The sequence below is a fragment of the Ceratotherium simum genome, chromosome 24 (genome assembly GCF_057802395.1).
Source record: "Ceratotherium simum simum isolate JZ-2026a chromosome 24, ASM5780239v1, whole genome shotgun sequence".
In the NCBI taxonomy this organism is placed as follows: domain Eukaryota; kingdom Metazoa; phylum Chordata; class Mammalia; order Perissodactyla; family Rhinocerotidae; genus Ceratotherium; species Ceratotherium simum.
In genome coordinates, this window is record NC_141923.1 from 42,778,341 (window position 1) to 42,801,775 (window position 23,435).

Consider the following 23,435-nt stretch of genomic DNA (forward strand, 5'->3'; position numbering starts at 1 on the left):
TGAGATTTTATCTTCTGTTGGAGAGCTGACCCGGGACAAACTGCATTCTTCAGTCACAGTCACACACCAGATGAAAGGACCCTAGAAGAATGACAAGGACAATTGTCCTATGTCAATTTTGTTCCAGCTTTATTTAATAAGTGATGTTTTATGGCCACTTTTGGGGCCCTTGAGCTTCCTTTGGCTATATGTAGATTAAGCCACACTAGAGAGTTCATGGCATCCCCGGTCTTTTAGAGTGTTATCGTGTCAGGTGTTTTTAGTTTTCCTTTGTGAAGTGATTATTTGACTTGAGAGGGTACATTTTTCAGAGTTTTGTTTCTCAAGTTATTCATATACTTGAAAATTTTGTCCCTTGATAGGGACAAAAATGGAGGGAGGCTGTTCCAATCTGCCCTTTAAGTAGGATGAGTGATGGGGCTGATGCAGTGGATGCAGCAGAGCCCGGGAAATGCCAGCCATTCTGGACTGTGCCATTCCTGTCCTGGCACTATATATTATATTATAATAATGCTAGGTTTTCTTGGGAGATCTTGTCACTCTTCTGTCTCTGCTGGTGGCATGACGATTTCATGATCTTTGCAGATTTCTGACGGATGCTGCTCCTGTTTCAATCAAAGGCCATCATTTAAGTTTACTATGCTGACTGAGAACTAATTTCCAAAAACTGAACTAGACAATAGTAAAAATTAGAACAAGAACAGATGATATTAATTAAAAACATGGGTCACAGAGAACAGAGATAAATTAAGTTTTGTAAATAGTATTTGGAGACAAAATACAAAACAAACACACTTCATTTCCTTGGGGGAAAAGAGAAGAAAAGAGAAAATTTTGCATTACTACAATTATTTGTTACTGAAACATTGGATTTCAATCACCTTGGGATTGCCAACATCCTACAAATAAGGTGAATTCCAAGAAAGTCTGGTTAGGGGGAGAACTTACTGCCTCCAAAATATATTATCAACCATTTATTTCTATATGCTGCTCAATGCATGTTCACAGCAGCAAAGGACTTAGATAATAAAATAACCACCTGGGCAAACAACCAAATATTTATGTGCTACGTAGTGTTCTGTGTTCTCGGGACCTATTTGGTCATTTGAGGCTGTCCCTACCTGGCACTGCTCTCTAACAAATCTTCCATCCCCATGTTGTGCCTTTGTGTGCCAAGTTGGGTTCTTACCTGGTTATTAATGCTGAGTCTTACCATCGTCCATCCTAATTTAAGAAATTATATTTTATTTTTAATCTGTCCTTCAAATCAATATCTGTGACCAATCTAAGAAAATTTGTGATTCTTTTTTCTTACTTTCAAATTGTGCCTTTAAGTAGCTGGTCAAAGGCAAATTATATACATTTATAAAACTTCAAATTATCCTTCCTCCTTCTATCATTTATGCAGTCTCTTTATGAAGTCTTGCTTTTATGAACAGATTCCAAAACAAGCACAGAGCAGACTATGTGAACCTGGTTCTATTGTTCATTATATACTGCAGGCAGGGCTAAAACGCATCCCAAAGTTAAATAAATAAAAAGATGGTAAGGCATTAACTTAGGGAACCTATACAATGAGAAGTTTCACTATCCTCAAAACAAGTCAGGTGAGATCGCCTGTCTCCTACATTTCCTGGTTACCTTTTTTTGGCTTTTATCTTAAAATCCATTTTATACTGTCTGCATGATGATGTTAGCCAGCCCTGGTGGTCTAGTAGTTAAGATTTGGTGCTCTCCCCACCGTGGCCCGGGTTCATTTCCTGGTCAGGGAACCACACCACCTGTCTGTGGTTGTCCTACTGTGGTGGCTGCCTGTTACTGTGATGCTGAAAGCTGTGCCACCAGTGTTTCAAATACCAGCAGGGTCCCCCATAGTGGAAAGATTTCAGAGGAGCTTCCAGACTAAGACAGACTAGGAAGAAGGACCTGGCCACCCACTTCTGAAAAAAACTGGCCATGAAAACCCTGTGAATAGCAGGAGAGCATTGTCTGATATAGTGCCTATTGGTCAGGGTTCCATTCTGTTGTACTCAGGGTTGCTAGGAGTCAGAATTGACTCAACATCACTAACAACAACAACAATGAGCACGTTGCAGGACTAAACTTCTGGTGGGCCTAAAGCCTGGGTCTGCGGAGGGAGGTTGTTCCTGGGAACCTGACCTCCTGTTTCCCCAGTCTCATGGCAAACAGTCAGCAGCGCTGGGGTTGTTTTGTATGCGTCACGTGTACCTGGTGAGCAGTTAGTGTTCAGAGCAGTTGGCAGCAGGTAGGAAAGTATGGCAAGAATGGGGGCAAGCAGATGTGGGGCTAGAGAGGGGTGCAAAGTCTTCCATGAGAAAGACAGGGAAACTCTCCTTCCTGGTGGAATCCTCACTCAGTCCTGGTGACAATCGTTGGGGGAGTCTGGGAAGCCATACCCTGTTCAAGAGCATGCTGCGTTGTCTCCTGCTTTGTGCAACCACCTGCACACATTTCTGCACATTTTGCCGTTAAAAACACTTTACGTGCTTTAACTGGGTCTGCTGGAATTTTTCTGTTAATCCATTCCTCATCCAGTTGTGACAACCACATGTTTGTTGTCTAAAGAGGGTTTGAATCACAAGGACTCAAGGGTTTCTATTTTCTTCAGTTCTTACACACATATTAAGGCTTTATGAAAATTAGGTGATGGTGGCCTTAAAAACCTCTGAGATAACCAAGAAGCCCAGGCAAACTAAAGAGTGCCTCTTTCTATCCTAGTACCCTAGGGAAAATCCCAGAGCAGCACAGTTTGTGTGAGATAATCTACTTAGCTTCTGTATTAGACTGTGTTTCCATATCTTGTGGTTTGGCCCTAAGTTCTAAAATATGACTAAATTGACTTAAACCTGTATAAACCATGTTAATAACTACAGGCAATATGCTTTGTTATAAGTGTTGATAAAAACAAGACCATAATGTACCACAATACAATGTCTAAAAGTCTCTGCACGATTAGGATAATATTAAAGAACAGGAATGAATGGTTCCAGGCCTAGACAACCTTGCTGCATTACCATTTCTTTCCAGAAGAGGTATATGGAACAAGGCAGGTGGCCCCATAAGTCACGGGCAGTGAGTAAATGCATTTCAGGATAACCTATCTCTGTCTAAATTCTAGACTACCATGAGTGTAAAAGATTTTTTTTTAGTATTCCTCTGTGTTCCAAATAAAGCTACTGTAGTCTGACTTAATGGGACAGGACAGAACTATGATCTAACACTTGGAACAAGATGAGATCTGCTAATTAGCTCATAGAATGTACTCAATGAAATGACATCTGTGCTGAACTGGATGCAAACGTATGCAAAGTAAGTATGCTGTTAGCCTCATTACTAGCTTCAGCTGTATAAAGGGAACAAATGAAAGTTTTAGGACCCTTTTTTTTACCAGATATGGTTTGGAGGCTTCTTGTCTTGGGAGTAGGGATGAGTCAAGTTTTAAGGGAGAACCCCTGCCTGGTTTCACCCAGAGCTGCTTTGATCTTTTTCATATATTGGAGTTTCATGTAAAGTTTTCCTGTCAAGGGAAAAAAAAAGATTTTCACTGCTTAAAAATGTACTTGAAAACAGTTTGTAGAGAGCATTGTGCTAACAAACCTATGAAGTTAAAGTCAACCATCATAAAATGCATTCTCAAAAAGGGAGGTAATATTTCTTAAGCTAATGGAGATGAGCCAAGGTTAGCAACGTGTAAAACCAAGGAGCACAAAGCTAGGAGGGCCTGAATGACAGAGGCAGCAATGGTGTTTGGAAAAGTAGTTCACAGGTGGGGAAACCTTCCCCTGTCATGCATTGAAGTCACATGGAGTCTTTGTGAACTCCCAGATCACGTCTACACTGAACACTGCCAATGATGATCTCACTTGAATGTTATCTCTAAAGAGTGACTGTGGTGTTTCACTTGAAATCAGCTAAAATGTGATGTAGAACCATCAGGTTTATGACAGAATCCACTTTATTTGACTTGTAGATTACTACTCTAAGATTACTGCTTTTTGGAAAGGTTTTGTCTCTATGAAAGAAAATATCAATTTGTATGTTTTGTTCTCGGATTTAAAGGAGTAAGTTATGGATTAAAAAGACACTTTAAAAATGAATTTCTAGCTACTATTGGATCCCAGGGCAAATAGCTAGGCCACAAACTTTTTTAAAAAGTCAAAACTAAAGCAACATCTTTGTTCATTGGGCGATAAAAAGGTACATTCCCCTTTGATCTGTTCCTACAAAGGAGAATGTTAAATCTTTTACAAATAGACTTGTTCAGCAAATTCCTTTATGGAAACATATCCTAAGAAATATTTAGAGATGGAAAAAAAGAATTATCTATAAGAATGTTTCGGTTTTATTTATAACGTAGAAAAACAGAAAACCACTTAAATATCCAGCAAAAGGAATTTAGTTAAATAAATTTTTTATGGTACATTCACATATTGGAATGTTACACAGCCCTTTTAAAATAATACTTTTTAAGACAAATGATTTTATAAAATTTGGGTATAAATGTTAAGTGAGTGTATATTAAACATTATTATAAAGTTAATTTAGTGCAAATGTACATTTAATTTAATCCCTATATGTCAAAAAATGTGTAGATATAAGCATAAAAAGACAGTAAGGAAAGTCATCTAAATATTAATAGCATTTATCTTTGTGTTGGAATTAACAATAATTTAAATTTTTTCCCTCTTGACCTTTCTTTATTGCCTACATTCTTTATTAACAGAATGTATTATTTTTAGAATCAGAAAAAAAAAAAACTAATTATGTAGCAAGGTACTTGTCTAGGCAGAAGTTGACATACTTTTTCCTGTGAGAAAATATGTGGGTAAAGGAACTTGGAGTCTCTGGAGAAGAGATGGGTAATTTGCCTGAGAACTCCCAGAGCATCAGGAGAAGGAAGAGACCCAGATCTCGGGTCCTCCTTCTTGATATTCAGAGAAATTGAATATCTGTTGATGATGAATTGAAATTGTTGGGTGGGCTGGATAGTTCTCACCATGACTCAATGACAGGAAACAGCAATACACCCTTGACACACAATCCTTACAAGGATAGAAATAGTTGTCAAAGACGATTGTTGTGCTGGGTCTGGTGGGGTGAAGACAGGAACCCGTTCTGCCCCACAGGATAGCTTCCAGCTCTGGCCTGATGCTTTAGACCAAAAAGAGCATCCCAGGGACATATGGTGTTGTTGCCAAAGGGATCTCTCTGCTAAGGAGAGACATTCTTTGCTAAGGGAAGATATAGTCTCAAACCATTTGGTTGAAACTTTAAAAGGAGATGTGAACTTTTTTTGTACCTCCAAGCTAGTAAAATGGGACCTAACAGTTGTCATTTTTTACAAATAAAGGGATAAAATTAGCTAAGAATACTTACAAACAAGATGTTGCAATACAGTGCTATAAAATGAGCTGAAATGGTATAATAAAAATTAAAAATGATTAAGATTGGAAAAATCGCTCAACTATTATAAAAATAAAACAACAGATTAAAAATATTGAAATTATATTAATAGCAATAAAAATAATTAGCTTAAGGAATATTCCAGGTAAATATTAATATTTTGTTGCACATCCTTCGAGATTCTCCATAAAAATGGCATAACACCATACATAGTTGTTTGTAACTAGTTTAACTGAAAAATTTACCAGATGTATATGTGTATATCAACAAATATAGATCTACATCATCTCTCTTAATGGCCATGTAGGATTCCATTTTATAGTACAGTGGCAGATGTTAACATTCTGATTGTGGTGAACTAACATGGGGGTTGAGATTTTTTTTTTAATTTTATTGTGGTAACATTGGTTTATAACGTTGTATAAATTTCAGGAGTACATCATTATACTTCTATTTCTGCATAGATTACATCATGTTCACCACCCAAATACTAATTACAATCCATCACCACAGACATGTGCCTAATCATCCGTTTCACCCTCTTCCTTCCCCACTTCCCCTCTGGTAACCATGAATCCAATCAATCTTGTTGGTGAACAAGATTCTGTCTGTAAGTGGGAACTTTCTCTTACAGATGTTTTTCTCTTATTGTGAAAATACAGCAACCAAGGCCATACTCATATTCGGAATTCTGTTAATGAGAATTCTCATGAATTAAAAGATAATTTTGTGAAGGTCAGCAGGACCCAGGCAGAAGAATATTCTGATTTATTAGACTTGTCTCCCTAAGTTAGATAAAACAGTTGAACCGATGTTAGTTCGACCTACTCTCTCTTCCTGAGTCTTAAAGTGAAATATATACCAAAGAGAGAGACTGCCCCTGTGCTGTCTGAGGTAATAGCCTTGAACTAGGATAAAAAGTTATCTACTCTGAGGGACAGCCATCTGGAGAGACACTATAATGCTGTGAGCTCTGGATACACAGGGGCTGTTACAATCAATATTACCTCTATCCTGCTTGAATGAAACTCTGCCCAAACTTTTTCTTCTAGATCATTCTAAGTTGGAAAGCCTGTGAACTTATGTAAAAGACCTATGACCCAGGAGGAGTAAGACACATCCATTCTGAAGGAAAACACACCCGGACCCATGAAAGTCTTTCACTAGGACAAGGGTGAGAGGGTTTGGTGGGATGTTACCAACAATAGCTATACTCTCATTTTGTTCTTACATCGCATAATTAGAATTTTTTCTTTTTAAATATCTGGTGGTAAAAAGAGCTTAAAACAGTTGAACTATTCAGTGGGTCTAAAGAAAATTAGAGCAGGCTGGATGCATCATAATTCATTTAGCCAATTCTTTATAGATATACCTTTAGTTTATTTCTGGCTCTTTTCATTTCTTGGCCTGCACACATTCTTGTACAAATATCTTGTCACATTTATTTGATTATACACTTATGATAATTGCCTTAAAATGCGATTGCTGAGTAAGAGTTTGTAAAACGTTAAAGTTTTTGGTATCTATTGTTAAGTTGCCCTCCAAAAAGATAATAACAATTTATATTTTCACAAAAGTATATAGAATAGTGGTTTTCTTACTATTGTCACCAACACTGCCTATTATCATTATATTAAAAATAATTTTTAAAAACTTGTCTAATCTGAAATGTGAAAAATGTACATCATCATTTTTTTTTTCAGATTGCTCTGAGAACAATGATCATGATCATCATTATCACTAGCATTTATTTAGAACTAACTGTGTGGCCAACTAGTAGGATAATCACACATCTTATTTTCTTCTCAGAATAGTGTAGTGAGGTAGGTCCTATTAATTCATATATTCATTGGCCATTTATAATTTTTTTGTGTGAATTTCTGTTGATATCTTTTGTCTATTTTTCTTGGTGTAGAAGTGCACCTTACACATCAAGGAAATCAACCTTTTCCTTATAATCTCCTTTTTGGGGGATATGTCTTTATTGGTATTCCTATTGGCCAAAGGTAATTGATAAATCAGAAAGTAGAGGAAAAACTCAGAAATCAAATACAACAGAAACAAATGAACTTTAATGGATATCAAATGACAACATAACCACACAGAACAAAAATAATTAATGTAAGTGACTTTTGAACATAGAATTTGATGTACACTCCAAATGGAATATATTCTAAGGACAAAAAGGACTATAAGGAAATATTAAACATTATTTAGTATATTTGTTGTTAGTAGAAATATTCATGTAGTAATTCTGAAATTGTGCATATTTTAGAATTGAGCAAGTGAGGATAGAGAGATAGATATTGATATAGTTGGGAAATGGGCTCTTACTGAGAAAAGGTGGTGCAAACATAGATTGGAACAGGAGATGAAGAATACTGTGGTGTTTGATTCAAATTGGAAATATTAGTAGGAACTTTTGATTTCACATATATTAGATTTGTCTCTCTAAGGAACCTCTGGACTTGTAAACATGCTCCAACAGGAAGTAGGCTGCACAAATAAGCCGTGTGGTCCCCAAGAAAGTTTACTCTCTAGTGCCCTTCAGATGTGGTCACAGAGGCCAATGGGCAAGGAATTACCTCCCAGAGCTGGGAGTGAAGGGCGCTAGGTCATGCCTCTCGAGAGCTCAATCAGGGACTCACTCCATCAGCAGGACAGGGGGTCTTCACAACCCCACCCAGAGGACTTGACTACTACTATGGAAATGACTGTGATGTGTTCCTCCTTTTCCCTTTTCTGTTCCAAATCTGTCTTTGTTGGTGGAAAAAAAAACCTTGCTCTTGGACTGTAGGTGATCAGAGCAAAAGGTCCCATGTAAGAGAGAGAAGTGCCCACCGCAAAGAAGATCCTGAACTTTGAACTTGATGATATAACTGGATATGACTTTGAGAGCATACCTTGTGGGAAAAGGGAAGGTAAGTCCTGTGCACTTGGATGTTTGGGTGGCTAAAGGGGGAGTCTGTGAAAGAGACTGCTTGTTAGCTGTCCCCAATACCCTTCTTGTTGTTCTCTATAATAAGAGAGATCTTGAATTTTCACCAAGTCCCAGCCTCCCTTGCACCTAGACGTGCCATGAGACTAGGTTCTGGTCAATGATATATAAATTGTGGTGTTGTGTACAAATTCAGGCTTGCGCCTTTAAAGTAGAGATGTCCTCTACTCTGCCCTCTTTTTTGACCTTGCTTCAACTACGAATGAGGTGGTGAGCCATCATGGACCATGAGAATAAATGAACATCCTAGAGATGGTACAACAATATAGAAAGAGGCTGGGTCCCTGAATGACCTCATGGAGCGGATCCCTTAAACCAGCATTGCACCTTGTATTTCCAGTCTGGTGAATGAGAGAGAAATAAACTTCCAACTAACTTGTTCAAGATGCTGTTATTTTGGAGCCTGTTATATACAGCTGAAACTATATTCCAATTTACATACGTAAGGTTAGATCTTAGAGCGTTTTTGCCGTGCTACAGTTCTGAAATGCACGCGAATTAAATTTTTTTACATAAATTTTTGCAGAGAAACAAAAGTATTAGTTAAAACACAGTTTAATTTATAAAAACATTTTAGACGAACAGATTAGGAACTTATCTTTAAACTGAGAAATGTTATATATATTTTTTCATTTTTAATGCAAAAACAGTTACACATATTCTTTCAAACAGAAGTTTGAAAAAATGTTTGTTTTTACTACTTTTATAAATGGAAAGTTTATGTTCTCAAGTATTTTAATTGGTTGCTCAGAAGGTATCTTTTGCAAACAGAAACATTTTTTGAAGCATAGAAACCGTCAAACACCATTTAAAAACCCAAGTGGTTTACATTAAATCTACAAGTTCAGAGTTCCAAGTTTAGAGTTCTTTTAGAAAGCTCAAGAACTTATTTTTAAAAGCAAACAAACAACATTAACATACACATGTTAAGCATAAATTATTAAAAATGACAGCATACATATAACTAATGAAAGCATGGAACTTTTTCCCCTTAAATTTGAAATTTAAAAATCGATCTTTTTTTTTCTCTCTTGAACAAACTGACATCCTTCTAACTGTGCACATAAAGCAGCTATTTGGCATCAGGTTGGGTCACCTACACATTTTTGCCTAAGAACTTCGTCAACCTTTTAGATTCAACAGAGAGTCCCTACAACTTCTCAGCTGAGATGTTTTTCAAGGGCTTTGTTGTTTTCTCGTACAGTAAAAATAAGAAATCCACTGAATTTCAATTAACTTGCTTCCTTGAATCTGAAGCTCACCCCTAAAAATAAAGAACCAAAATTATCATTGGCTCACCAATTTTTATTTTTGGGGATCCATAACTGTTACAGGCACATCAAATATGCTGAAATATGGATGGGTACCTCCCATTCACTGAGAAGTAGAAAGACACAGTCAGGCAGATGATTCAAACTAAACTTGCAGCTTGCTTGGCCAGGGGTGGGGTGCAATGGGTGTGTGTGTGTCACCAATGCAAACATAGGAAGCAAACAACCAAAAGGAGACCTTTGTTAAGGGTTTCACTATGTATAGACCAAGTCACTTCCTAGGGTGTCATTTCTAGTCACCAGGTCCACTTGAGAAGGGGAGTCAGGGCTGACAGACCAGTGCACTGGTCTGGAGAATTCAGAAATTCTGCATCTGTTATTGTGCAAATGTGATCCTAATTCCTAGCTGACTTCACAGAGCAGAATTGGCTACGTCTCATTTCACATAGTAACGTGCACTCAACATTTTGCATCTACATTTAATTTTAACCACTATATTTATCTTTTCTAAGACTGTCTAGCAGATCTGGTTATAAAAACATGGATAGCATGATCCTGGATGGATCTGAGTTAGAGAGATGACAGGAAGCTCTTCACTGAAAGCCTACACTAAAGGTTCTAAAGGGCCTCTTACCTTGGAGATTGGCATCAGGAGATGTAGCAATGAGAATTCTGTCTTGCTGTCTGTCATTCTGTTAGACACAGTCCCTTTAAGTCAACACCAAAACATACTTACTGATGCATTTAAATACAAATGTAAATATAAAATCAGCACAGTTTTTATACCCTTCTTTTTCTATTTTACATATCCATATCTCTTTCCATGTCTTATACAGATTTAACACATTTTTAAAAGTCTGCTGAAGATTCCATTTACTAACCAATGCTTTATTGATTAGGCTATTTTAAAGATTTTATTTATTTATTTTTTCCCCCCAAAGCCCCAGTAGATAGTTGCATGTCATAGCTGCACATCCTTCTAGTTGCTGTATGTGGGACTCGGCCTCAGGATGGACGGAGAAGTGGTGCCTCTGTGCGCGCCCGGGATCCGAACCTGGGCCACCAGCATCAGAGCGCGCGCGCTTAACCACCAAGCCACGGGGCCGGCCCTGATTAGGCTATTTTAATTTCTCATTACTATTACAATGCTTGTGGTGAGACCGCCCCTTCCCAAGCTTTCACTCTTGTATCAGGATTTGAGAAAGAGCTACAGATAGGCACTCTGTACAGATGTGGATGTGGCACAGGACAACTCCAGGGGTTGCCATGCACACTGGAGTCTCTGCAGATGGCGGGCTCTGGAGTAGGGTCATGCACAACCTTCCAGGCTGTGTACGATGGCCCTGGCTATGGAATTCTACATGCTCCCAGGAAGATAACCTCTCCCCCAGCTCCTGGGGGAAGATCTCCACTCCCACCTCTCCAACGTTCTTCGTTTAACTCTTCCAGGATTCCTAATAGACTAGTCTCAAGAAGCACACTACAATTAAATTGATTATCCACCTCCCTAAAACTAAGAAAGACTAAGAAGCAGTTAGGATGAATTCCATCATTTGTTGATTTCCTAAATCCCTGTACTCCTCCAACTTTGATTCTGCACGAAGCTCATCCCTCTGAGTTCATTCCCCATCACTCTGACCCTTACCAGGTAGAATGCCTTATTAAGATCTAGTTATGACACCAGCTAGAGGCAATACCCGGTGGGTTTACAGTTGCTGTCCAAGTGTTCAGGTAATGCTATGAAACTGAGTGCAAGTAATTTATTTGGGAGGAGAACCCAGGAAATACTGGTAAGGGGGTGGGGAAATGAGATTGAAAAGTGAAGGAGGACCACAAAAGATGCATTTTCAAGCATGTTAATATTGTGGGCATCTGTGGCTCAACCACACCGAGGGACTGGGGAGGCAGCACAGGACAAGTCTCAGAGTCATCCTCTGTGAGGGGCGAGGAAGCTGGAGGAGTTTTTCACCAGCTCCCGTGTATCATTGGTTTGCGGCTGCTCTCAGAGACAGCAGCCCTTTGACACTTCTGCCTTGCCTGGCATGATGGCTGGGGCTGCTCCCAAAGCCAGAGAAAAGTTCTCAGTCTTTACTACAGAGAGGTAGGTATTTGGGCAAGTACCAATAACGTCGGCTCCAGGGGTCATCCGTGCCTAGATTTTTCAGGTATGTGAGCTGATAAATTTCTTATTTTTATTCAAGAAAATTTGAGTTGGGTTTATATCACTTTTAACCAAATGAATTGTGACAAATCCATATAGCAGAAGTATATTGCATATCTATATAGTGATATATAATCATTCTATATCACTGTAAAATTGTTGTGAGAAATACCAAGATGAATAAGATGCAGGACCTATGTCAAACTTAGTGATAGTTACCACCTATTAATAGTTTGAACTTAGTGGCCATCTACTCTACATCGGTCCCTATGCTAGTCATTTACATGGTACTAAAAATAATTACACTTTAGTGAACCCGTAATTTGAGCCAAGATTTTTAACTGTATTATTTTAACATATATGTTATTTTTATTTGGCAAGGGAGAAATTAAGGTTGCCAGTCAGCTGCCTGAGATGGGGAGATTATTTTGGGTTATTGGGGTGGGCACGACGTATTCACAAGAGTCTTTATAAGTAAAAGAGGGAGGCAGGAGAGTTAGCATCAGAGGGAAATTTGAAGATACTGTGCTGCTGACTTTGAAGATGGAGGAAGAGGCACGAGCCAAGGAATGCAGATGCCCTCTATAAATTAAGAAAGGTAAGGAAACAGATACTCCCCTAGTGCCTCCAGAAGGGACGCAGCCCTGCCGACACCTTGACTTTAGCTCATTGAGACCCGCTTTGAATTGATGACCTCCAGAATTGAAATCATAAATTTGTGTTGTTCTAAGCCACTAAGGTTCTGGTAATTTGGGAAACTAATCCATTGTAACTAAAGGGAGGGGGACTGTCTATAGAACTAGCCACTCCCAAAGTTCCAGAAATAATTGTGGTGTTGCTATGAGATCACTTAGAAGGGTTCTACATCAGCACTCAGATGCTGAAGGAGTGTTGCCCGAGCCCACCATGAAAAACAAAGATAAAGACAAATTTTCATTTAAAGGTAGGACTGCTTTAAGATGTTCTATTTGAGTGGAAGCTTAGCCTGATAAGCTCTGGCCTAGTCTTGGTTGAAGACTTCCCAGAGGATTGTTTTCTTCTAATAGTATAATAAATCTTTCTTGACAAATCACCAAATGGATTTTCCTTTTTCATACTCTTATGGTGAATCTTAGAATTTAAAAATTTTTTTCCTTATTCGTAGAGTACAATAAAAATAAAAATGAATCTGATAGATCCTACTTTACTTGGGTCTCTTTCTTTTTGGAATCTACTATTATTCTTTAGTTTAAACACAGACTAGCAAACAATAGAATCATACCACAAATATGGAAGAAAATTAAAGTTACTACTTTTATTGTTTTAACGTAAGTTGAACTATCTGTATATAGAGAGATTAAATTTATTGTCTTTTGAAGAATCTTTCTCTCTCTCTCTCTGTCATTTCTATATTGGTACATTTGATATTTTAAAGTATTTACTCCAATTGGTATATTGACTTTAATATGTACCTATTTGAAGAAGTGTTTCTAATTGTTCTATGACATTTCCAAAGTATATTTTTTAGTTTGTAAATCACACTGTAACAAAGTGATTCTGAAATGACAAGGGCCTGTGCTATTGAGATCTGATTCAGCTTCTGATAGAAGAGATTGGTAGGGATATAGGTTTGATTTGATGGAACAGCTGTATAAAAATCAGGGATAACTGCAAAGAATTTCTCTGAGAATCAAGACAATCATTTGGCTGCCTTGTCAGGTCTCATATCAGAGTCAGGTCTCATCAAGATAATGGTTATCTTTCTACTCAACAGGTAGTTTTTCTTGCTTCCTGCTGAGCAGCACAGAGAGGAATGGGAAATGAGGATTAGAAAAAGAGACCTTAGGGTAGATAATCCAACCAAATTCATCTGGATTGGGCAAACTAACTAATAATACATATTTTTGAACATACAAAAACATTTTCTGCAAGAATAAGCTAGACTGGACTCATCTGTCTCTAAATGCCAGTATATGAATGCTTAAACAGCGGTATTTGAACAAGTCCCTCTACTCTTAAGTTGACTAACATTCCCCAGAAATAGAATTTTTTCCCCCGAATTTTCACAGTTCAGGATATTTCATGTCAGAATACAATTGGAGTTCAAATTTAATTTTGTCATGCGTGTTTTAGGATTACTTTTGTATATATGTTTAAATATAAGATTGCTATTTTTCTTTATGGAGAAGCGCCCTTTTTTGTTGTCTGTCTTTTGTTTGGGGGAGGAGATTTTTATGCTACAGCAATCTGACCTCCTGTGCCTCTCATTCTACTGGTCTTTAGTTTTCTGATAGAGATGTTGCTTCTCAAGTCGCCAGGTGCATCCTGTTGGTTGCCTTTGTGGGCTACTACTTGATGGGGGCAAAGATATTTCAAGTTTTGGAGACAGACAAGCAGGAAGAGTTGAAAAATTCCTTTTTGGAGGCCAGAGCAGCTTTAATGAAGAACTATGCCCACATAACTCCAGAAGAACTTGAAATCTTTCTGCAGGTAAGAGATAAAGGGGTTTTGTTTGGGGAGTTATAAATGTGCCAATTGTGTGAAAGAGAGCTGAAGATAGATTTTATAGAATGCTGTCCTATGTATTTTACCCAAACTTATATAAATAATAACACTAGTTTACTGTCATCTGAAGAGAGATGGAAAAAAAGATAAGCCTTTGTAGCGGAAGGAGACATGAAGACGACACCAAGAGAATGCGAAGTGGTAGGACAGATACAGTGAGAGGAAAATTATACAGCAGGCATTGCGAGGGCCTCAGGACTGGAACAGATATCCTAAGGGTCGGAAGAAAGCCAGGATTGGAGTCACTCTCCCACTCTAACAATTACAGAGCAAAACAAATATACAAAAAGAACTATCTGAAAACACAGGAGTATAAGCAAATCAGGCGGGACCCCGAAGGGGGTGACCACTTAAAGAAAGCACACGAGCTGAGTTCCACAGCCGCTTGGCTTTTCCTCTGTGGCACTTGCCAGTGAACTCCGCCTGGAGCGGGGCAGCGAGCCATAGCAGAAAGCAGCAGTCTTACCGGGCTGAGGCGACAAGAAGTCAGAACTTGGGGGCTCTAACAGCGGCTGGAATTTGAGGAGAAAATCCCAGGGAGGAGGGATCCTCAGAATGAGATAGCCCCCAAATTCCAACTCTGCTGTGAATTCCTCTCCAGCTGTTGGCCGGCTCCTAAATTGTATGTGTGCAGAGTAGGGCCTCAAGAAAGCAGCATGTGCAGGGTAGCGCCCTGTGCAGAGTATGGCCTCAGGGAAGCAAACGAAAGCTGCGTCTGTGATTCCAAAGAGCTGTGTAGAGCTGTCTGGTGCTGGGGAGACAGAAATTGGAGTTCAAGGCCCACCAGGTTAGAGTAATTTGGTAAACACCCTAGGCTTTCTGCTGAGATCCCAGAAACGCCACATCCTAGAAATAAAATTGAAAATAGAGGAAGCCCTAACAAAGTATAAAATTAACTCTCAACAGGTTCAAAGTGATCTGCTCATATTCCATTTGCCTGCCAAATAAAACCCCAAACCCTTTTTTAAAGAAATAACATCATCCAGGGTCTCTACAAATTTTCATGCACAATGACCAGCATCCAATTAAAAATTAGGAAGCATGATTAAAAGTGGAAATAATTGACTGGAAACTAGGTGAAACCACAGACATTAGAAAGAGACACCAATAATTTGATATGGAGTTATCATATAAAAACTTTAAAATAAGTATAGTTAATAGTTTAAGAAAACCTAGGAGAGGACAGAGAATTTCAGTAAATGTCTGGAATTCTTAAAAAAGCATCAAAGCAATATTTTAGAGATGGAAGGCAGATAGGGGTTACCAGCGGCCAGGGACAGAGGGTGGTGGTGGTAGATGTGGCTATAAAGGGGTAGCATGTGGGACAGCTTTGTATTGTGTTGATAGAATAGCTCTGTATCTTGATTGTGGTGGTGATGACAGAAGTCACTACGTGCTGTGTAAAAATAGCAGCTTGAGGAGCGGCCTGGTGGCGTAGTGGTTGGGTTTGTGTGCTCCCTTTGGCAGCCCGGGGTTTGCGGATTTGGATCCCAGGTGTGGACCTACACACCGCTCATCAGCCCATGCTGTGGCAGCATCCCACATACAAAATAAAGACTGGCACAGATGTTAGCACAGGGCCAATCTTCCTCACCAAAAAAAAAAAAAAAAAGATTAAAATAAAATAGCTTTATTGAGATATTATTGACATATTATAACTCACTTATTTAAAGTTTTTATTTAAAGTTTACAATGCAATGGTTTTTAGTATATTCAGAGTTGTGCAGTCATTGTTTTATGCTATTTTTGTCTGGCTTTGCTAACAGAGTTATGTGAATCTTACAGCGAGCATTGGGAGCAAAACCTCCCTCACTCCCTTCCTTCCTTCCTTTTTCTTTTCCTCTCTCCCTTCCTTTAATAGCTAAGTGTATCTGCCTGGCTCGTGTCTAATGAACGATGCTGAGCTTGAAGTACCTTTGAGATTTTTTTTTTTTTTTAATTTTTTGTTTATTGCAGTAACATTGGTTTATAACATTGTAAAAATTTCAGGTGTACATCATTGTACTTCTATTTCTGCATGGACTACATCATGTTCACCACCAAAATACTAATTACAACCCATCACCACACACATGTACCACTTTATCCCTTTCACCCTTCTCCGTTCTCCCTCCCCCTCTGGTAACCACCAATCCAATCTCTGTCCCTATGTGTTTGTTTATTGTTGTTATTATCTACTACTTAATGAAGGAAATCATACGGTATTTGACCTTCTCCCTCTGACTTATTTCACTTTGCATTATACCCTCAATGTCCATCCATGTTGTCACAAATGGCTGGATTTCGTCGTTTCTTATGGCTGAGTAGTATTCCATTGTGTATATATACCACAGCTTCTTTATCCATTCGTCCCTTGATGGGCACTTAGGTTGCTTCCAAGTCTTGGCTATCGTGAATAAGGCTGCAATGAACACAGGGGTGCATGTACCTTTACAAATTGGTGTTTTCAAGTTCTTTGGATAAATACCCAACAGTGGAATAGCTGGATCATATGGTAGTTCTATCGTTGATTTTTTGAGGAATCTCCATACTGTTTTCCATAGTGGCTGCACCAGTTTGCACTCCCACCAGCAGTGTATGAGAGTTCCCTTCTCTCCACATCCTCTCCAACACATGTTGTTTCCTGTCTTGTTAATTATAGCCATTCTGATGGGCGTGAGGTGATATCTCATTGTAGTTTTTTTTTAAATTTTTTGTTTATTGTGGTAACATTGGTTTATAACATTGTAAAAATTTCAGGTGTACATCATTGTACTTCTATTTCTGCATGGGCTACATCATGTTCACCACCAAAATACTAATTACAACCCATCACCACACACATGTACCGAATTATCCCTTTCACCCTCCTCCCTCCCCCCTTCCCCTCTGGTAACCACCAATCCAATCTCTGTTCCTATGTGTTTGTTTATTGTTGTTATTATCTACTACTTAATGAAGGAAATCATACGGTATTTGACCTTCTCCCTCTGACTTATTTCACTTTGCATTATACCCTCAATGTCCATCCATGTTGTCACAAATGGCTGGATTTCGCTGCTTTCTTATGGCTGAGTAGTATTCCATTGTGTATATATACCACAGCTTCTTTATCCATTCGTCCCTTGATGGGCACTTAGGTTGCTTCCAAGTCTTGGCTATCGTGAATAAGGCTGCAATGAACACAGGGGTGCATGTACCTTTACAAATTGGTGTTTTCAAGTTCTTTGGATAAATACCCAACAGTGGAATAGCTGGATCATATGGTAGTTCTATCGTTGATTTTTGAGGAATCTCCATACTGTTTTCCATAGTGGCTGCACCAGTTTGCACTCCCACCAGCAGTGTATGAGAGTTCCCTTCTCTCCACATCCTCTCCAACACATGTTGTTTCCTGTCTTGTTAATTATAGCCATTCTGACGGGCGTGAGGTGATATCTCATTGTAGTTTTGATTTGCATTTCCCTGATAGTTAGTGATTTTGAACATCTTTTCATGTGTCTGTTGGCCATCTGTATATCTTCTTTGGAGAAATGTCTGTTCAGGTCTTTTGCCCATTTTTTAATTGGGTTGGTAGTTTTGTTGTTGAGATGCATGAGTTCTTTATATATTTTGGAGATTAAGCCCTTATCAGATGTATGGTTTGCAAATATCTTCTCCCAATTGTTAGGTTGTCTTTTCGTTTTGTTGATGGTTTCCTTTGCTGTGCAGAAGCTTTTTAGTTTGATGTAGTCCCATTTGTTTATTTTTTCTATTGTTTCTCTTGCCCGGTCAGATGTGGTGTTTGAAAAGATGTTGCTAAGACCGATGTCGAAGAGCGTACTGCCTATGTTTTCTTCTAGAACTTTCACAGTTTCAGGTCTTACATTCAAGTCTTTAATCCATTTGGAGTTAATTTTTGTGTATGGTGTAAGGTAAGGGTCTACTTTCATTTTTTTGCATATGGCTATCCAGTTTTCCCAACACCATTTGTTGAAGAGACTTTCTTTTCGCCAATCTATGTTCTTGGCTCCTTTGTCAAAGATTAGCTGTCCATAGATGTGTGGGTTTATTTCTGGGCTTTCGATTCTATTCCATTGATCTGTGTGTCTGTTTTTGTGCCAGTACCATGCTGTTTTGGTTACTATAGCTTTGTAGTATATTTTGAAATCAGGGAGTGTGATACCTCCAGCTTTGTTCTTTTTTCTCAGGATTCCTTTAGCTATTTGGGGTCTTCTGCTGTTCCATATAAATTTTAGGATTCTTTGTTCTATTTCTGTGAAAAATGTTGTTGGAACTTTGATAGGGATTGCATTGAATCTATAGATGGCTTTAGGAAGTATGGACATCTTAACTATGTTAATTCTTCCAATCCGAGAGCACGGAATATCTTTCCATTTCTTTGTGTCTTCTTCAATTTCTTTCAGAAATGTTTTATAGCTTTTGGTGTACAGATCTTTTACCTCTTTGGTTAAGTTTATTCCTAGGTATTTTATTCTTTTTGTTGCAATTGTAAATGGGATGCTATTCTTAATTTCTCTTTCTGCTACTTCGTTGTTAGTGTACAGAAATGCAACTGATTTTTGTATGTTGATTTTGTATCCTGCAACTTGACCATATTTGTTTCTTACTTCTAAAAGTTTTCTGGTGGATTCTTTAGGGTTTTCTATATATAAAATCATGTCATCTGCAAATAGTGACAGTTTCACTTCTTCCTTTCCAATTTGGATCCCTTTTATTTCTTTCTCTTGCCTGATTGCTCTGGCTAGGACTTCCAATACTATGTTAAATAGGAGTGGTGACAGTGGGCATCCTTGTCTGGTTCCTGTTCTTAGAGGGATAGCTTTCAGTTTTTCACCATTGAGGATGATATTAGCTGTGGGTTTCCAATATATGGTCTTTATTATGTTGAGGTACTTTCCTTCTATACCCATTTTATTCAGAGTTTTTATCATAAATGGATGCTGGATCTTGTCAAATGCTTTCTCTGCGTCTATTGAGATGATCATGTGATTTTTGTTCTTCATTTTATTAATGTGGTGTATTACGTTGATTGACTTGCGAATGTTAAACCATCCCTGCATACCTGGAATAAATCCCACTTGATCATGGTGTATAATCTTTTTAACGTATTGTTGTATGCGATTTGCTAGTATTTTGTTGAGGATTTTCGCAACGATGTTCATCAGTGATATTTGCCTGTAATTTTCTTTTTTTGTGTTGTCCTTGTCTGGTTTTGGTATCAGGGTAATGTCAGCTTCGTAGAATGAGTTAGGGAGCTTCCCCCCCTCCTCAATTTTTTGGAAGAGTTTGAGAAGGATAGGTATTAAGTCTTCTTTGAATGTTTGGTAGAATTCAGCAGGGAAGCCGTCTGGTCCTGGACTTTTATTTTTGGGGAGGTTTTTGATTACTGTTTCTATCTCCTTACTGGTGATTGGTCTATTCAAATTCTCTACTTCTTCTTGATCCAGTTTTGGAAGGTTGTATGATTCTAAGAATTTATCCATTTCTTCCAGATTGTCGAATTGGTTGGCATATAGTTTTTCATAGTATTCTCTTATAATCTTTTGTATTTCTGAGGTGTCTGTTGTAACCTCTCCTCTTTCATTTCTGATTTTACTTATTTGTGCCTTCTCTCTTTTTTTCTTGGTGAGTCTAGCTAAAGGTTTGTCTATTTTGTTGATCTTTTCAAAGAACCAGCTCTTGGTTTTATTAATTTTTCTATTGTTTTTGGTCTCTATTTCATTTATTTCTGCTCTGATTTTTATTATTTCCCTTCTTCTACTGATTTTGGGCTTTGTTTGTTCTTCTTTTTCCAGTTCCTTTAGGTGCATTGTTCGATTGTTTATTTGAGATTTTTCTTGTTTGTTGAGATAGGCCTGTATCGCTATAAACTTCCCTCTTAGAACCGCTTTTGCTGTATCCCATAAATTCTGGCATGACGTATTTTCATTTTCATTTGTCTCCAGGTATTTTTTGATTTCTTCTTTGATTTCCTCGTTAACCCAGTCGTTGTTCAGTAGCATTTTGTTTAATCTCCATGTATTTGTGGCTTTTCTGATTTTCTTCCTATAGTTGATTTCTAGTTTCATACCGTTGTGGTCAGAAAAGATGCTTGGTATTATTTCAATCTTCTTAAATTTATGGAGACTTGTTTTGTGGCCTAATATGTGATCAATCCTGGAGAATGTTCCATGTGCATTTGAAAAGAACGTGTATTCTTCGGTTTTTGGATGGAATGCTCTGTATATATCTACTAGGTCCATCTGTTCTAGTGTGTCGTTTAAGGCCAATGTTTCCTTATTGATCTTCTGTTTGGATGATCTATCCATTGGTGTAAGTGGAGTGTTAAAGTCCCCTACTATTATTGTGTTACTGTCTATTTCTGTTTTTATGTCTGTTAATAATTGCTTTATATATTTAGGTGCACCTACATTGGGTGCGTAGATATTTACAAGTGTTATATCCTCTTGTTGGATTGTTCCCTTGATCATTATGTAATGCCCTTCTTTGTCTCTTTTTACAGTTTTTGTTTTAAAGTCTATTTTGTCTGATATGAGTACTGCTACCCCAGCTTTCTTTTCATTGCCATTTGCATGGAGTATCTTTTTCCATCCCTTCACTTTCAGTTTGTGAGTGCCTTTAGGTCTGAAGTGTGTCTCTTGTATGCAGCATATATATGGGTCTTGTTTTTTAATCCAGTCAGCCACCCTATGCCTTTTAATTGGAGCATTTAGTCCATTGACGTTTAAAGTCGCTATTGATAAGTATGTACTTACTGCCATTTTTTAACTTTTTTTTTTTTTCCCTCAGTGTTTTAGTAGTCCTTCTCTGTTCCTTACTTCTTCTATACAGAATTGATGGTCACTTTAGTTTGACCTCTGTCTGAAACCTGTCCTCTTTAACTACCCTCCTCCCTCCTTTTATGTTTTTGATATCATATCTAACCTCTTTTTTGTGCATTTGTGTCCATTACGTTCTAATCGTGGAAATAGATAATTTTTCCTATTTGTGGTCTTCTCTTTTCCCCTTAAATCAGTCCCTTTAACATTTCTTGTAACACTGGTTTCTTGGTGACAAACTCCTTTAATTTTTGCTTATCTGGGAAAATTTTGATCTCTCCTTCCATTTTGAACGATAACCTTGCTGGGTAGAGTATTCTTGGCTGTAAGTTTTTTCCTTTTAGCACTTTAAATATATCGTGCCATTCTCTTCTAGCTTGTAAGGTTTCTGCTGAGAAGTCAGCTGATAGCCTTATGGGGTTTCCTTTGTATGTAACTTGACATTCTCTTGCGGCTTTTAGGATTCTCTCTTTATCTTTAATTCTGGACATTTTGATTATGATGTGTCTTGGTGTGGGCCTCTTTGGGTTTATCTTGTTTGGGGCTCTCTGTGCCTCCTGTACCTGGATGTCTGTTTCCTTCCTTAGGTTAGGGAAGTTTTCATCTATTATTTCTTGAAATAAATTCTCTGCCCCCTTGTCTCACTCTTCTCCTTCCGGGACACCTATAACACGGATGTTAGTGCGCTTGATGTTGTCCCAGAGGTCCCTTAGACTGTCCTCACTCTTTTGAATTCTTTTCTCTTTTACCTGTTCACCTTGGGTAATTTCTTCTAGTCTTTCTTCCAGCTCACAGATCCGTTCTTCTGTATCCTCTACTCTGCTTTTGAGTCCCTCTAATGAATTTTTCATTTCCAGTATTGTATTCTTCATTTCTGATTGGTTCTTTTTTATATCTTCCATTTCTTTGTTGACATTCTCACTGAGTTCATCTATTCTTCTCCCCAGATCAGTGAGCATCCTTAACACTCTTAGTTTGAACTCTCTGTCGGGTAGATTGCTCATTTCTGTTTCACTTAGTTCCTTTTCTGGGGTTTTGTCCTGTTCCCTTACTTGGAATGTATTCTTTGCCTCCTCATTTTGCCTCTTTCCCTGTGCTTGTGTCTATGTATTAGGTAGGTCAGCTACGTCTCCTGCTCTTGGATAGGTGACCTTATGTAAGTGATGCCTTAGGAGGCTTCCAGTATGCTTCCCTCAGTTCTCAATGTTCCAGGGGTGGCCCCTATATGGGCTACGTGTGTCCTTCTATTGTGGCCTGTTAGCTCTCCCTATAGGCGCCCAGGGAGGCTGAGTTATGCTCCTGGCCAGCTGTTGTAATGCTCAGCTGCTTGTAGTTGTTATGGGCCCTTTAGTCTCTTTATCAGGTGTGGGGAGCCCCAGCACAGTTGGCTGTAAGTTCTAATACCACATTTGTGTTGCAGTATTTCTTTTAAGTGAGTAGGCCCCCAGTGTGGCAGGCTGTTAGGCTCAGGGCCTTACAATTGCTATAAGCCTTCAGCCTTTAGGTCTCTTGTCAGCTCTCTGAGGATTGCAGCTGGGTGGGGCTGCCCTCAGGCACAGGAGCACCCAATTGTTTCAGGCTTTGGAAGGTGGGGCAAACCTCCTATGTGGGTCTTTGAGAAGCACAAGTCTTCTGCAGCTGACAAGCCCTGTTACCCACAGGTCCACACACACAGTCAACACAGTCCTGCCCCGTGTGAGCGCCCCGACCTCCCCAAGCAGACCCAGTCTCTCCAAGGCGGGAGGCCCACACACTCCGCCACCACCCCACACTCTCCACCCGCTCCTTGTGCACACCCTGCCCAGCTCAAGTCAGCTCAGTTGCCAGGCTGGAGAGAATCCAGTCACCAATCTATGCATGCCCACACGTTGCCTGAGGGCTTGTTGTTGGGTGGGGCCAGTCTCTAGGGTGGGCTGCCTGCCCTGGCTGAGCTGGATTAAATCAGTGCTCTAGCGGGTGGAGCAGACCCTGGGCTAGCAGGTCTCAGGGAGAACTCCAATGGCGTCTGTGTCAGCACGCTCACACCAGGCCACAACAATGGCCGCCGCCAATGTCCCAGTCCCCGGAGAGGCTCACCCCTTACCGAGATGCACTCAGGGCCTATTAGGTGAGTCTCTTGTCACCGAAGCACTGTGCACCTTTCTTTCTGGTGATTTTAGGATGCTTTCTGGAACGGGTGAGTTTGTGCGCGGGCCCTTTAAGAGCCAGTTTTAGTTTCTTTGTGAACCGGGTTTTCT

At 39.0% G+C, this 23,435-nt stretch overlaps 1 protein-coding gene across 2 annotated transcripts in view; it reads left to right on the plus strand.

Annotated features, from left to right (window-relative positions):
- The first annotated feature begins 6,428 nt into the window (after positions 1-6,428).
- LOC147913939 (potassium channel, subfamily K, member 16-like) overlaps positions 6,429-23,435 on the plus strand; it is a 28,150-nt gene continuing 11,143 nt past the window's right edge. The window contains exons 1-3 of one of the 2 annotated variants that reach the window (XR_015556026.1): positions 6,429-6,598; positions 8,222-8,345; positions 14,145-14,196. Coding sequence is in view for 1 of the 2 variants with exons in the window: in XM_087447768.1 (XP_087303894.1) it covers positions 12,695-12,797; positions 14,145-14,323 (282 nt within the window). In the remaining variant the exon portion in view is untranslated. Of the gene's footprint in view, positions 6,599-8,221; positions 8,346-12,465; positions 12,798-14,144; positions 14,324-23,435 lie in introns of those variants that run through there. The other variant, XM_087447768.1, reaches the window with a different exon arrangement.